Source organism: Gobio gobio (genome assembly GCF_949357685.1).
Source record: "Gobio gobio genome assembly, chromosome: 3".
Lineage (NCBI taxonomy): Eukaryota > Metazoa > Chordata > Actinopteri > Cypriniformes > Gobionidae > Gobio > Gobio gobio.
The window spans coordinates 29469925-29485049 of record NC_137099.1 but is presented as its reverse complement, the minus strand read 5'-3'; the positions used below and the strand labels follow the sequence as shown (position 1 = coordinate 29485049).

The 15125-nt window shown below is 41.5% G+C and overlaps 1 protein-coding gene across 2 annotated transcripts in view; it reads right to left on the bottom strand.

Moving 5' to 3' along the window:
- Nucleotides 1–8967, bottom strand: part of pspc1 (paraspeckle component 1) — a 93374-nt gene extending 84407 nt beyond the window's left edge. For both annotated transcript variants that reach the window (XM_079813046.1, XM_079813047.1), the window contains exon 1: nucleotides 8408–8967. In XM_079813046.1, the coding sequence (XP_079669172.1) occupies nucleotides 8408–8764 (357 nt within the window). In that variant the 5' untranslated portion in view covers nucleotides 8765–8967. The remainder of the gene's footprint in view (nucleotides 1–8407) is intronic.
- Nucleotides 8968–15125: the final 6158 nt, after the last annotated feature.

The following is a 15125-nucleotide window of genomic DNA, read 5'->3' as shown; positions in this document are numbered from 1 at the left end:
CTTTTTTCTTCAAAATAAAACCAAAAAAATAACCACCCAATCCTCGCCCCCAATATCGCCCCACCCCGCTATTCAAATAAACCAAACTTGACGAGCCTTTAATAACAAGAACAAACTGTGTTAAATAAAATTTGAAGTAAAAAGGTATTCGTCCCGTTTTTTATACTTTACCACAGTAAAGATGTGAATAGTTATAATAGACTTAATTATAAACAAAAGAAAGGAAGAAACGTTTATAATCCCCTGCGAAAATGGCGACTTGAGTGAAGATTTGGGAAAAGAAAGGAGATGTCCATGTCCATTGGGATAAAATAGACTAGAGTTGTTCCGATTCCGATGCTAGTATCGGAAATATCACCGATACCACAAAAAATTCTGGCATCGGTATCGGCGAGTCCTTGAACCCATGTACCGATCCGATACCATTTTCTTTAAACAAGACCTATTTATTATGTTATGACCGCGAGCTTTGCCTAACCACTGCGCGTTCTTCTTCGGTGCTCAGAATGCATTGCAAACACAGGAAGTTGTGCTGTTTTGCCACAAGTAACCACTGTTTAGAGCAGCGAAGAAGAAATGAAAACGTGGGCTGCGTCCCAATTCGCATACTATCCGTACTAAATAGTATTCGAAAAAATAATTAGTATGTCCCAAATCTTAGTAGGTTGAAAAAAGTATTCCAAAGATTCCCGGATGGTTTACTATTTCCGGTCAGAATCCGAAGTGCAGATCGATGCACACTCTAACGGCTGATATTGCCCACAACCCATTGCGAGATGGACGAGGATTCGATTAGAACTACAAACGCGGATAAAAAGTGTTAAAAAACTACAAACATGACGGTTACGCGAGTCTGACGGTTAAGTGGAGAGGATTAGATAAAGTGGTTTGAGTGAGCAATTATCAGTATTTAACCTGACGAAAAGATATTTATTCAATATTATCCACATTATATTTCTCCTTCAGCAGCATTGAGAACTTTTGTAATGATACGTTTGGCCATTAACTTTGCAAACACATGAGAGGAGTCTCTGCATTAAAGACCCACGAAAGGCAGATCAACGAGCGACTACATTTCTCTCCGATACGCTAGGAAATTAAATTGAAAGTGGGGGATTTGAACTGTGACGATGATTGACAGGGCAGTTTAAACAGTGATGGGACGCACGTAACAGAGTCCGTTAAAGATGACGAAGTTGTATGTCCCAAAGCTTGCATACTCTTCTGCTACACACTCAAAAGTATGTACTTTTTCTTCACAAAAAGAGTACATACTTTTAGGACGTAGTATAAGTAGGCGAATTGGGACGCAGCCGTGTTAGCAGTAGGCTAACACATAGATATGTCCGCTGTTTACTGGCTGTTTAGCAGTATTTCGTCTCTGTGTGGATGGCGGGCGCCCGCGAGCGCGCACACACACGCACGTGACACTCGCCTGCTGTTTTTGTAATCTCTGCCGTGTGTCACTATCAAGCGGCAAACTCCACCAGTTTCTCTACGTCCATATTCACAGTCTATGGTCACGGACACGAGGACACGAACGCATAAACGGTCACTTCATGAGAATTTACCGTTTCATTTGGGAAAACTGTCATTTAAAGGGTTAGTTCACCCAAAAATTTAAATTCTGTCATTAATTACTCACCCTTATGTCGTTCGACACCCGTAAGACCTCCGTTCATATTCGGAACACAAATGAAGATATTTTTGTTGAAAGCTGATGGCTGAGAAAGGCTTCAGATAGGCCTCCATTGGCATTCAGTACATTTATACTCCCAAGACCGATAAAAGGCACTTAAAATGTCATTACAAAGTCTATCTCACCACAGTGACTCTACAATAATCTTACGATGCGACGACAATAGTTTTTGTGCGCAAAAAAAAAATCAAAATAACACCTTTATCCAGCTTGTTATTGCCTTCCGCGTGTGCCTCCACGACGCATGCACGAGAATATGACGTAGCGCCGGGGCTCGGGATTCCATGAAATGCACACTCTAACCCCATTTTGAGCACTACGCCGAGACCTAAAGCACGATCAATGTAGAATCCAACAGCTGAGATACGCGCGTCTTCCTCTGATTGTAAACAAATCACTTCTGGGTCATCTGTCCGAATGCCGGATCTGCGTCATATTCTCGTGCATGCGTCGTGGAGGCACACACGGAAGACAATAACAAGTTGGATAAAGGTGTTATTTTGATTTTTTTTTGCGCACAAAAACTATTGTCGTCGCATCGTAAGATTATTGTAGAGTCACTGTGGTGAGATGGACTTTGTAACGATGTTTTGAGTGCCTTTTATCCGTCTTGGGAGTATAAGTGTACTGAATGCCAATGGAGGCCTGTCTGAAGCCTTTCTCAGCCATCAGCTTTCAACAAAAATATCTTAATTTGTGTTCCGAACGAAGGTCTTACGGGTCTCGAACGACGTGAGGGTGAGTAATTAATGACAGAATTTTCATTTTTGGGTGAACTAACCCTTTAAGGAACACAGACACTGAAATTTTTCAAAATAAAAGTTCGGTTTAAAACATTTTAAATTGACAGAATATATTGGGCTACTGCTGTACAGTAGATTTAGCTACGTCTCTATGTAATAATAATACGTCTCTACAACTAATAATAATAATGCCTAGATGGTTGCTTATTTTTCACTTGTTTTGTTGTTGAGATTATTTTCTGATTAATATATATTTTTATATTCTTACATTTATTTGTTGCACTGTTTTTTATAGTTATTCAGGGTTTTTCCTGCATTGAAAATTTTTTGGCGGCCGCCAAGACAAATTTTTGTCCCGCCAAAGCCTTATTTGATGAGTTATTGTGATTTATGAGTGATGTAGTATAGATGACTGCTGCACTTGTGATTCGGCCGTGTTAACTGAGTGACAGAGAGAACGAGCAGAGAGCTCCTCCCCCCCGCGCGCTCTCTGTCTGTCTGTCGATGTCTTCTCATATTTCACATATTGGCTCATATTTCACATGTTAATCAAAAACAAAAGGTCTGAAGACCGAATCCATGTTGCACGTGCCGCATTCGGACATTTTTTTCCTTGAATTACCGCTGGGTGTGAACTGCGCTCAAAAAATGTTGACTCTTCTCTGACCAGCTGACATAAACCATAGTTTCAATAAACGGGAAAACATTATATTCAGTTATGAAGTGTTTTCTGTATTGACAAATCTTTCGCGATGTTATAACAGACGGGATTCGCACACAACGCGTCTGCTAATGTCCGATTCGCGAACCAATGATTCCTTTTGAATCGAATCATTTTAGCGACTGGTTAGAACAACTGATCCGTCCAACACTGAACTCAAGAATCAGTTGAATCATTTACTCAGAACACCTCTGAGATGAGAAAACAAGTGTGCTTACACACTTTAGCAAGAGTGGATAGTAAGAATTAGTTTAATCATCCACAGTCATTAAGCTTATTTATGTTGACAATGTGTAGTAAAATATAATTTAGTGTAGACTGGAGTGAGGTGAGACCAGAACAAAGTTGTTAACTAGCTGATCATTTTACTAAATTGTATATGGTAGAAAATTAGGCTATTTGTTCCTTTTTTTAATGCTACTTTTTAATATTGATATGATTATGCCAAAACAATTATCAGTAAATAGTGTAAAAATTGAGGATCAAAAGAAACAAACATCAAGGTAGAGATCATACATAATATCAGATGTCAAAATAAGATAAGCAAAAATTACAAACGGTTTCTTTGCATTTATTTTAAATGTATTGTCAGTATTGCGTTCACAGATCACGTAGGTAGAGTAATTTACTGTGTGTGTGGATGACCATGTCTGTCAGCCACCACCGAAGACCATTTTTGACCCAGGAAAAACCCTGTTATATTGTACAACTTAAATACCTTTTTCAGTTTGCAGTGTTAGATTTGTGGCTGCATTTTAAGTTCTTTGTAAAAATAAATAATATTACTGTCAAATGCAAGTCAGATAATAAAAATACTGTAATGAATACAGTAGTTCACTGTATGTATTTGTTCATGTTTTATTAAGGGATAAGTCTGAAGCACACCATAAAATAATTCTAGCAATTCATACAGGGCTAGTAGTGTATACAGCTGTATATACAGATACACACCCAGGTATCGGATCAGTACTCGGTATCGGCCGATACCCTGAGCCCAGGTATCGGAATCGGTATCGGGAAGGGAAAAAGGGTATCGGAACATCTCTAAAATAGACTAGGCCTATTGTTAAAATTCACGGAAAATCGAGTGACCAGATCCAGATCGCAAAACAGAATGAAAAGTGCTCTCTGACCATTATTTCCTTTCTAGGCTAAACAAAGCTTTGTGCTTCACTCCTTTGGTAATATTCACGTGAAACAGCATTCACATACAAAACACCGGGTTAGTAAAATAACGAAATTATTTTTTTAAAAGTAGAAAATAGTATTTATGTAAAGAGATATATTAAAATAAAGAGCTCAACTCTTAAGTGGAAGGAACCTATTTTTTTCCCCTCACGTGCAATATAGCGGATGAGTCATTATTTGGGTTAGTAAAAATAACGAAATGATAGTTTTAAGCAGAGGTGGACAGTAACTAAGTACATTTACTTGAGTACTGTACTTAAGTACACTTTTTGAGTATCTGTACTTTCCTTGAGTAGTATTTTTTCTGGAAACTTATGACTTTTACTTCACTACATTTGAAAGACAAATATCTTACTTTTTACTCCATTACATTTCTATCAAGGCCCTCGAAGTAGAAAGTCCTAGCCGCTTTGAAAGTCAGTGGGTGATTTGTTTTCTTCTTTAAAACATGATTCTTTTTTTTTTTCTTTTTTTTTGCAGACAGCCTATCAGTAATCACCCTTGTAGGATCACATATAGTTCAATGATTTCCAAGTATTTTTTGAACACTAATCAATTGATGGCAAAATAGAAGGCGGCAGTTCCCAGACGCAGTGCGTGCAACCAAGGTCATCCTTAAAAATTTAAATTCAGAAGAGCAGACGTAGATAAGTCTGAAAAAGTGCGACGACACGAAAGTGCACACAGAAAGCTGCCTCTCAGACACCAGACCACAAGTACTGAATTTTAGTCTATTGAAAACTAAAATCTTATTATAGTCAATTAAAACTAAACTAAAACTAAAACAATTCAGATGCCTAAAATGTTATAGTCAAAAGACTGACTAAAACTAAATCCAAATTTGCTGTCAAAATTAACACTGGTATGAAGTATGATTGGTCAAATGATTTTTATAGATTTACCCGCCAAGTTGCCATAGCCTTGTGGATAGAGCGCTAACGCATAGGTAACGTTCGACAATGATATTAGTTAGCATGCAAAAGCGTAGTTGGGCTAATAATGTTAACTGAAGTCCTTTCAGATATATGTTTTTACATAATCCTGTCAAATAAACACAATGTAGAAACCTTTCTTTTCTAGTATGATTTTGACTTTGATAAGTATTAAAATGAGTTCAAGATATGCTAGCATGTCAGATGGAGCATGACTGGCTTTCATACAACAATGCAACAATAATAAAATAATGCGTTTACTTTTACTTTTGATACTTAAGTACTTTTAAAAGCAAGTACTTCTGTACTTTTACTTAAGTAAAAATCTATCTTTACAACTTTTACTTGTAATGGAGTAATATTTAATAGTATTTTTATATATAGTATTTTTACTTTTACTCAAGTAATGGAGTTGTGTACTTTGTCCACCTCTGGTTTTAAGTAGAAAATAGTATTTATGTAAAGAGATATAGTATATTATATACCTATTTACCTAATTACCCCCCCCCCCCCCTCCACCACAATATCATCGAACATCACGATGTTTTACTGTAAACATCGTCAACTGCCAATTTAGGGGACATCGCCCAACCCTAGTGTCAGATTTCATTCATCACGAAGAGCTGAGCTGAGGTAACGTTAAGCGTCAGTCTGGCACGTTTTCAGATCGCATATGGAAGCTAAACTATCACAGGAATTCATTGAAAAGTTGAAACACTCACTTTGCTCTGCATCGATCCGTTATGAATTAGGGATGGGCAACAGTGGTCGAGTAATCGAGTACTCGAACGTGACAGCGATCATCGATCATGAGAACGATGATCGCCCTGAAAAAAAAAAAAATTGTCTCTTTTTTATTGGTTATTGCATCGTTTTGCGGAGGTCTGATTGGTTAGCGTTTTACAGCACGCCTCCAGACCGCGGCGAAATAAAGTGAAACTGAGGCGTGCACTGCAGTGATGTCTGTAATCACTGATCATTAAATGGTTAGTGCAAGATGTGCAGCGCCAATCTGTCATAGCCTATAGCACTATAATGAGAACACGATGGAAATTAGAATGCCGTAAATGATCTGTGCTTAGTTCCCCGTGTATCAGCTGATCCATAGAGAAACTAGCGAGAACACTCAGACTAGCGCGTGAAGTTCATGTGCGCATTCGCGTCCTTTTCTGCAGATGCACGTTGTAAGATACTTTTATGTTGTCTATCTGATTAATCTAATATAAGAAGCTTTTGGTTGAGCTTAAGCTAGAAAAGCGCTGCCGTTATTCATTCTCTTCAGTTTCAGCTTAAACGCATATTTCATGCTCGACATTATGGTTTAGAGATGGTCATATTCTTTTCAGATAGGCTATTTCTTTCTCAGAATCATTGATATTAGTAATGCAGCACTGCTATACTGTTCTCGTATTTTTCAACAGTAGACCTAGTTTATTTAAAGTTGTTTTTCGCTATGAGTTCGAAAACGCGCAGTGATGTCTGTAAACGCTTCGATCATGAATAATAAAATTAAGTGCATGATTTGCAGAGTCAATCTGTCAAAGCATTATAATGAGAACAGGATTTTAATAAGATGTTGTTTCTGTGTGCTATCGTTGTCTGTGTATCAGCGTTGTTAAGGGAAGAGCGCATTCAAAATGTTCCGTTTCAAACCCTTCGCCTGTAAAATCTAGCACGCTTAAGTTCATGTGCGCATTCACGTCCTTTTGTGTTGATTTATGTCGTAATAGGTTCATAATAATCTTCATATTAATATTGATATAGGGTGCGTTTGGTTGAGTTTATTAACCCGCTAGCAAGCTCTGCAGGGTGGTGTTATTTCACAGTTTCAGCTCAAAGGCAATGCTCGATATTACTGGCTTGGTTATTTGAGAAGGTCATTTTATAAAGATGTTTCTTTTTCAAAGACATTGATGGATGCATTTATACATCGTTTTATATGTTCATGTTTTCATATACCCGTTTTCATGTCACGTATGTATTTGTCAACAACCATTTTCATAACAGTATTTTCATTATCTCAATGACGGACATGCCCCGCCCCCTGCACATGCCCCGCCCCCAATTACTTGAGTACTCGTTTTTGAGACCTATCGATGATCGAAATGAGAAATTGACAAAAATGCCCATCCCTATTATGAATGTCTGTGCGGCCGTCTGTGTCTTACATTCTGTGCCTGAGATCTCTCCCCTATGGGCGGGTTGATACCATGCGGAACAGCTCCATCTATTGGCTGTAGTCTTTAGCCTCTGGCCAAAAAATCCTCAGATGATGCAAAATGACGATATTTGCGTCATCGGAGGATTTTTTCCAGAAATAAAATGCATAATTCTCTCGTCTCAGGGGGATATGAGGGGGGAAAGTACCATAATTTGAATATACTACCGGGTTTCTACTGATACAATGCCTAATGCTAAATCACTGAAGTTACCCTTTAAAGAACCCTTCGGAACGCCATACTCTCTTAGCTCAAAACGCTTACGCTAAGTCCGACGTCATCGTCGCGCCAGTTACGCTTTTTTCATAAGTTGAATACAGAATACAGTCCATCGGAAGCTAGATATTTAACTTTATAATGTGTTAAATATGGATATTTTACTTACAAAAAAAATAATCAATGATTCACTTCAGAAGGCCTTTATTAACCCCCGGAGCCGTGTGGATTACTTTTATATTGGATGGACGCACTTTTTTGGCCTTCAGATTTTGGGCTGCCATTCACTCCCATTATAATGCTTGGAAGAGCCAGGACATTTTTTAATATAAATTCGATTGTATTCGTCTGAATGAAGAATGTCATATACACATATAATGGCTGGGATGGAGTAAATCATGGGGTAATTTTCATTTTAGGTGAACTATCCCTTTAAGAAGCGAAACGATCGGTAGTAGGTGGTGCTCCACCTCGTGTGTAAAAATGGTTTTACATTCAAGGTTTTGATTACTTGTGTAATTTTGATGTACCAGCTTGATTATTAAATATTATTGGCTAGGAAATCCAGACCTACGAGATTTTAAAAGTCCATACACGCAACTACTTATGAACAAAGATCTGAAAAAAAGCTATTAGACCACATAGCTTTGATCACATAACGTTACATGATTTGTAGAGCAGAGTCTCACCAGGCGTATGAATCCGAATCCTCGATCTCTGTTGATGAAAACCTCATTTGCCTCGCCATATTTGGAGAAAAGCTTCTTGAAATCGTCCTCCGTCATATCTGATGGGAGATTACCAACAAAGAGTCTGCACCGCTGAGTGAATGTTTTCTCCCCAGGTCTCCTGAAGTTCTTGAGGTCTAGAGCCATCTCCTGGGTTGCAGTGTTTGCAGGACTAGAGTCCGGTGATGGAGCTGCTGCCTCCATCTTTTCGCTGGGATCTGGGGGAGATTCGGCGCTGCGCTTCACATTCTGCGGGTGCGGGGATGTAACGTTAGCATTGTTTTGAATATTCACCTGTTTTAGGTTGCGGTTTGCCATTGCGCTGCAGCCTTAACTATGACTAATAAAACACTGACTCGGTTTTTAGTTTCTTTCTGTATATTCGAAGTATACACTTTGTATTACGGTCTATTTATTACTAATAGGATTAACCTGCACTAAACTGAACTTAAAAGAATACGATTCCAGCGCTGCATCTTCTTCTTTTAATTTTGTTGGCGGTTGACAAACAACGAAACGGCGTATTATCGCCACCGACTGGTATGGAGGGTGGATCGAAATGACATGTTTCCTCCCTTTTTTCATATAATCTCCCACAAATTAGTTACTTTAAGATACTGAAAAATAAATGTATAACATTAATTATCTGAGTTTTCATTTTATTTTTATATCTCCTAGTATAAACTGCATTTTTATTTTTGTCTCGTATTTCTTATTGTAACCCTTATTGTCTCGTATGTATAGCACACTGCAGTGGGGGAGTCAGAACGTGACAGATGGGTGGGCCTGGATTAAGTCGAGGTGGGCCTGAATCTAGGGCAGGGGTTTTCAAACTGGGGTCCGGGGAGCCCCAGGGGTCCTCAAGGTTCTAAGGGGTCCCCAGAAAATTTCAGAGATGAATGCAGCAAAAATGTATAAAGTCGACCAAACATTCGAACGGTTTCATGTCTAAATGTTTATCTCCTTTCTTGCCGTGCATACTTTCCAGAATTGTATATGTTTGCTTTGTATCTTTCTAGTGAGTTTCTCACTATAGTGCCCTTTATCTCGCTCACTGGGGTTGTAAGGCAGTGTTCTTAATGCAGTATGTAAGCTGATTTCATTTATTGTGAAAGTTGCTCATACAAATAATTTTTAATTGAAAATGTTCTTCAGGTATATACATCCAACATTAAGTATAGCCAATTTAAGTTTGGTGTTTATAATGTCACACTTACTATTTATCTAACAGTTTAAATGTTTTTTCATACATTTAAAAATAAGATGGATTTTAGGAAGGGAGTCCCTCATAAAAGGTTAATCATATTTGGGGGTCCTTGGCATCATAAAGTTTGAAAACCCCTGATCTAGGGTGTCCCGAAATCAAAGCAGTTGTCCCAAATCCACGAAATACAGGGTTGGTTAATTCTTAACGATGTGATGTAGCCATTAAAGAAAACGTATTTAGGTTCATAGGAGTGGAGGTGCTGGGGGTGCTGCAGCACTGCAATGCAAATTTTAGTTAATTTACATTTATTCATTTTTAGCATTTAGTAAATTATTTGTACACTTTAAGCGGCCCATTAAAAAAGTAGGCCTATTATTTACATGTTGAATTATGTGTTAAAACGTGTGTATAGAGAATGCGTAGTGGAGAGCGCCTTTCTGAAGATTCCTTTCAGTTATAAAGCTCATTCCGCTCAACCCAAAATGCCCTTTGTGACATGCTGGTTCGAATATAGGCCTATCTGAAATAAGTAGCTATAGGCTGCCCCCAACTAAAGTCTTTTTTCTAGTAGTTTTTCATTTAAGCCGTTGTTCACGTGGCGCCAGCGCCATGTCATTGTCTGCTATATTTGCTTGTTATTTATTAAATACAGGTTAATAAAACGTTGATTAAAATTAAGATACAATTTATACAAAATGAAATTCACTTTAAAGAAAGGCTTTCAACAAAACAAAACTTACTGAAATGGTTAAAATCATTTCTGACCCCCATGTCTTTTGACATTGCGCACTGTTCACTTTGTTCACTTTTCATAATCAACGTAAATTAAATAAAATAAATAACATTATAATATTTAAACATGAAACTAAACAAGTATAGTAGGCTACAGTACAGAGAAATGTCATGTCGGAGCGGGATTTGAGCGCATGTCATTTTACCGGTGCGCGTTTCATGAGTGGAGCTCCGCTCCGCTTCGCTCACATGCTCAGGGGCCTCATTTTCAAAATAAAGATACCATGACACTTCTAGCGAACGTTACTGTTGTTCGTGCCAGATTGCAATAGTGGTACGTTGATGTTGCATTGACCAATGAAAACACACTAACACACTTAACTTTTTAAATAGTTATCAGGCTTACTTATAATTTTACTGCTTTTAACATATGTTATAGATAAAATACACCACATACAGTAGTATACTATGTTTAACTATACAGAGTAGTATTTATTTATCCATTTTTGTGAATTTCTGATTGGGTGGGCCAGCTGTCAATGTGGGCGGGCCCAGGCCCATCCAGGCCCGCCCACAGCTCCGCGCCTGGCACACTGTCGCTGCATCTTCTTTTTGATAGCAGTTGCAGTGGCGGATTTAGCAAATTGGTGGCCCAAGGCGAAGGTATGTATGGGGCCCCCCCATCCAAATTTTTAAAAGAGAACGAAAAAAAAGATTTACTGACTGAATGGTGGATAGGCAGGTAAAGCTAATCTACGAGAAAGTAAACGTTGGAGAGGAGAAAAAAACCTTCCCCTTTAAACCATGCAAACACTTCTTTACTCCAAACTGAATGGAGATGGATGGAAAACAGAGAACACACAAAGTGTAGCACTACACAAAACTGATTGTCACGATGGGACCCAACAGAGAATAAAGTTTCAGATAACACGTCTTTGCCAAAATGGCAATCCTATTGACCGGCGACAGATGTCATGCCTATGATGTCATCAAGGTGCGACCAGGAAGTATATAAGGGCGCCTTGCCAACATAACACCGCTTTTCATCTGAAGGGACTGTTTGGCAGGCAAGCCCTGAGGCATGGCAAAGCGACGCAGCGTCTCATTTCCTGTTCTCAGGGAACATAGGTTACATACGTAACCAGAGACGTTCCCTTTCGAAAGGGAACTTGCGCTGCGTCAGCTGACGCTACGGGGAACGATATACCCACGCCGCCATGCCGAGGGGAGTGCATGCCCACTGGCAGTGACAACTGTCAGGACAAGCAAATTCAACTGAAATGCCTGAACCACTCCCCCTCTGGTCACATTAGGCTGTCTGTGACAGCGCTCCCTACGGTCAAAGCCTAAGCTATTAGCCTCAGGAGGAACCTTCGCGTACCGCATGAAGACCTATCCTGGCCGCTCGAAGGCCTGGAACCAGCCCATTCAACAGAAGGGATTCCTTTAAGGGAACGTGGCTAGGGGACCCGAGGGAACCCGCGCCAGTCACTATTCTGGAAGAATTCCACCGAATGCCACCAGGGAGGCCTGACCTAGCGACCTCTATGTGGGACACATAGGTTCGGCCAACCCTGTCTGTTGAAAACAGAGCCTCTGGTACCCGCCTTCGAAGAGGCATCCCGCTGAGGGACTGCAAAAATGTCAGTGTCCTCCTCAAGCCGGACCTCAGAGACGGGTTATCCTGGAGAGCAGCGCTCAGCGAAGTGCTTTCTAACCCTTGCTAGTGAGGGGAGTTTAGCTGCTCAATCCTAGGATCTACCAAGCACTTATTTTAAAACGTGCTGAGGAGGCCGAACAGGCTTGCGGGCTGATCCTAGCTGGGAGGCCCCGAGGGGCCAACAACCGACAGATCAGTGCCAAGCGGCTGTAAGCTCACAAACAACTCTCACTTGAGAGGAGCTCCTCAGCCTGCCTGGTAGGTAACCATGCTGTAGGCAACCTATGCAAGTCCCTGGTCCTGAAGGGACCGCATAGCAGCAGCGTCGTCTCGTCATGCTAGGGTATGAAAACCGCCTTCAGGTGCAATCGGCTAGAAACCGGAGCCTGATAGCAGGTGACCACTAGCTGTCAGCGTAAAGCCAGTTATGTGTTCCCGCCTACGATCTCAGGGAGGCCCGGTGCCTACCACCTGAAAGCAGAACGTGCTAGGCTCCAGGGAGGCCTAACGAGGCCTACTACCTGCTAGCAATCCACGCTCACTGCCACAGAGACTGGGAACCGGGAACTCACCCTCAGAGAGGCCGGGTAAGGCCTACTACCTACTAGCAGCTCGTGCTATCCATCCAGTGACTGAAGCTCGGGAACGCCCCCTCAGAGGAGGCCAGGTGAGCCTGCTACCCCACAGCAGGCCCTCAGGGAGTCCTGGTGGCAGTACCGTCGCAAGGGCTGTGCCAAGTGTGCGACCGCACAGGGCCTCGCAAAGTAAACTGACAGCTGACTTGATGTAAAAGCCGACAGTTAAAGTTTATGTTTTTGTCCTTCAAAATACTATAATAGTTAAAAAGACACAGCTAAAAATGTGTATCATGATGCTGTATTATTCATATACAGCATATAATATATTTTTATATATTATATATAAAAATGTATTAGGCTATGCAGTAACTACAATAGGCAACAATATTTCTCTTTGCGTGAGACAGTGATTCATGCGCATACATGTCAGTCAGCGGGCATCGCACCTCAAGTTAGAAAGCTTTATTCAATCCATTCAAATTTGATTTTGGCTGCCTCTGAAATGGGTTAAACCATAGATATTTTGCTACTTAAGAAGTTCAAGTAAATCGGCTACACTAGAAATGCGCGCTCATTGAAGGATGTGCATGCATTGCATGGACGGAGAAAGCAGGACGCCTGCATTTCATCTGACGGTACGCACAAAAGGTTTTTTATTTAACACTGTAAAGTTAAATAACCATATAGCCTAACTATTACGCACCTTTCGGAGCATCAGTGCCGCAGAACGAGTAAAGCCTATAGGCTACTATATCTCTAGACGTTTTAAACGTTTTTAAATGTGAAAACTGCAAAAAGCAATTGTCAGACATCCATTTAGCGCATGTTCACAGAGGAAAACAACTGAAAAACAGTGCTGGTTGTTCTCTCAATACTGTCTGTTTATTTTAGTGAGAAATCGCTTCAGATGATTAAGTGAGAGAAAGCAGTCCAAACTCATTCAAGTGGATTCAGGCCGTTTTGCAAACGCGTGTGACCAATTCATAATTTACAACATAATTTAAGCATCAAAATGTGTGCACTGTGCAGTTCAGGTAGCCTACAGTTTAACTTCTTGAACCTAATGCTGTTAAACTGAATTTATTTTATTTTCCCCCTTAAATATCCACATAAACAACAAATAATTAGTCACTATAGCAACAGTATACCCCCGTTAATATACCCCTGGGTCTCGCACTTCACGTTCGCACAGGGCCTCACACCCTCCTTGCGACGGGCCTGCCTGGTGGGGCCTATTACCTGAGCCAAGGTGACCCAAAAACGGGAGCCTACCCCTCAGGGAGGCCTGGCAGGGCCTAACTCCTAATAGGAGGCCTGCCGGTTCTATGAACCCTGCCGACAGGTTAGAGGAAGGCTGGCTGCTGCGTCCTGGGCTGACGGTAACTGTCTGCTGCTGATGAAGAACTGGACATCCAGTTACCACCTGGGGACTCATCCCCAGGGAGGCCAAAAAGGGCCAACTAGTTGACAAAGTACCTGCTGAAGCCGACATCGATGGAGAAAATCCTCCTAGGCACACACGGGCCGCAACGTTGAGACTTTCTTGCAAGGAGGCCTGCTGAGGCCTACTAGCTGTCCTGGAGTCTGCGGCCCAGACTGCCCAAGCTGGCTGCTCAGAACCAGCTGGCCTTCACACGCCCGCTCCTGGGGCTGGCTCCATCCCAGAGGCACAGGGCCTTCAATGTGACGGCGCAGTCTCACAGGCAGTTCCTACAGACATGAACCTAATCACTTTGCCAATAGCAGTGCGCTCAGTGAACAAATGCTTTAAAACCCTCTAAAGCGAGAGGAGTACAACTTACATCACCTGCTTCGGGGCGGCCGCCTACATTTTCATCCAGCGGCCCGCCATTCATGCAAGGGCGTCAGCCATTGGCAATGCTCGGGCCTCAGGGGAGCATCCGACCAAACCGTCATGCAAAAGGTTGCGACGTACAGCTCAACCCGAGCCCTAAAGAAGGTGGAGCAGAAGACAGAGCAAAGGGTGAAAATATCATACAAATATGCAACCCACCGGCCGTGCCATCCTCCAGGATGAGGCCGGGGGCCGCCAGAAGGTGGCGACCAGACAAGCTCTGGAAGGCGGGGTTTAGCAAAACTAAAGTTTAATCGCACACAAGCGAAAGATGCTTAACCCCGCCCCACGACCACTAGTTAAGTCGCTATCCCTGCTGCAACACCTACACTTTGTGTCACCGGTGCAGGCCGGGGCGGACTCGAATGCCCAGCCGCCCCTGACTCCAGACACCACCGTGAGGAGCCAACACCACAGGCACGCAACAAAGGAGGAGGCAAGTAATTGAGTTCGAAAATAATAGTCTTTATTGAATGACAATCAACTTGAGGAAAGAATGAGCAACTCCTGTCTTCTCAGGCTATTGGACCAGAGTAGCCGCTGGAACGATGTTCCACTGTCTTCGGGGGACAATAGAGCGATGGTTGCTAGGAAGGCTTACTCCACGGCGTTGCTGCTCATCTGCAGGACTCAAACAGTAAGTAACA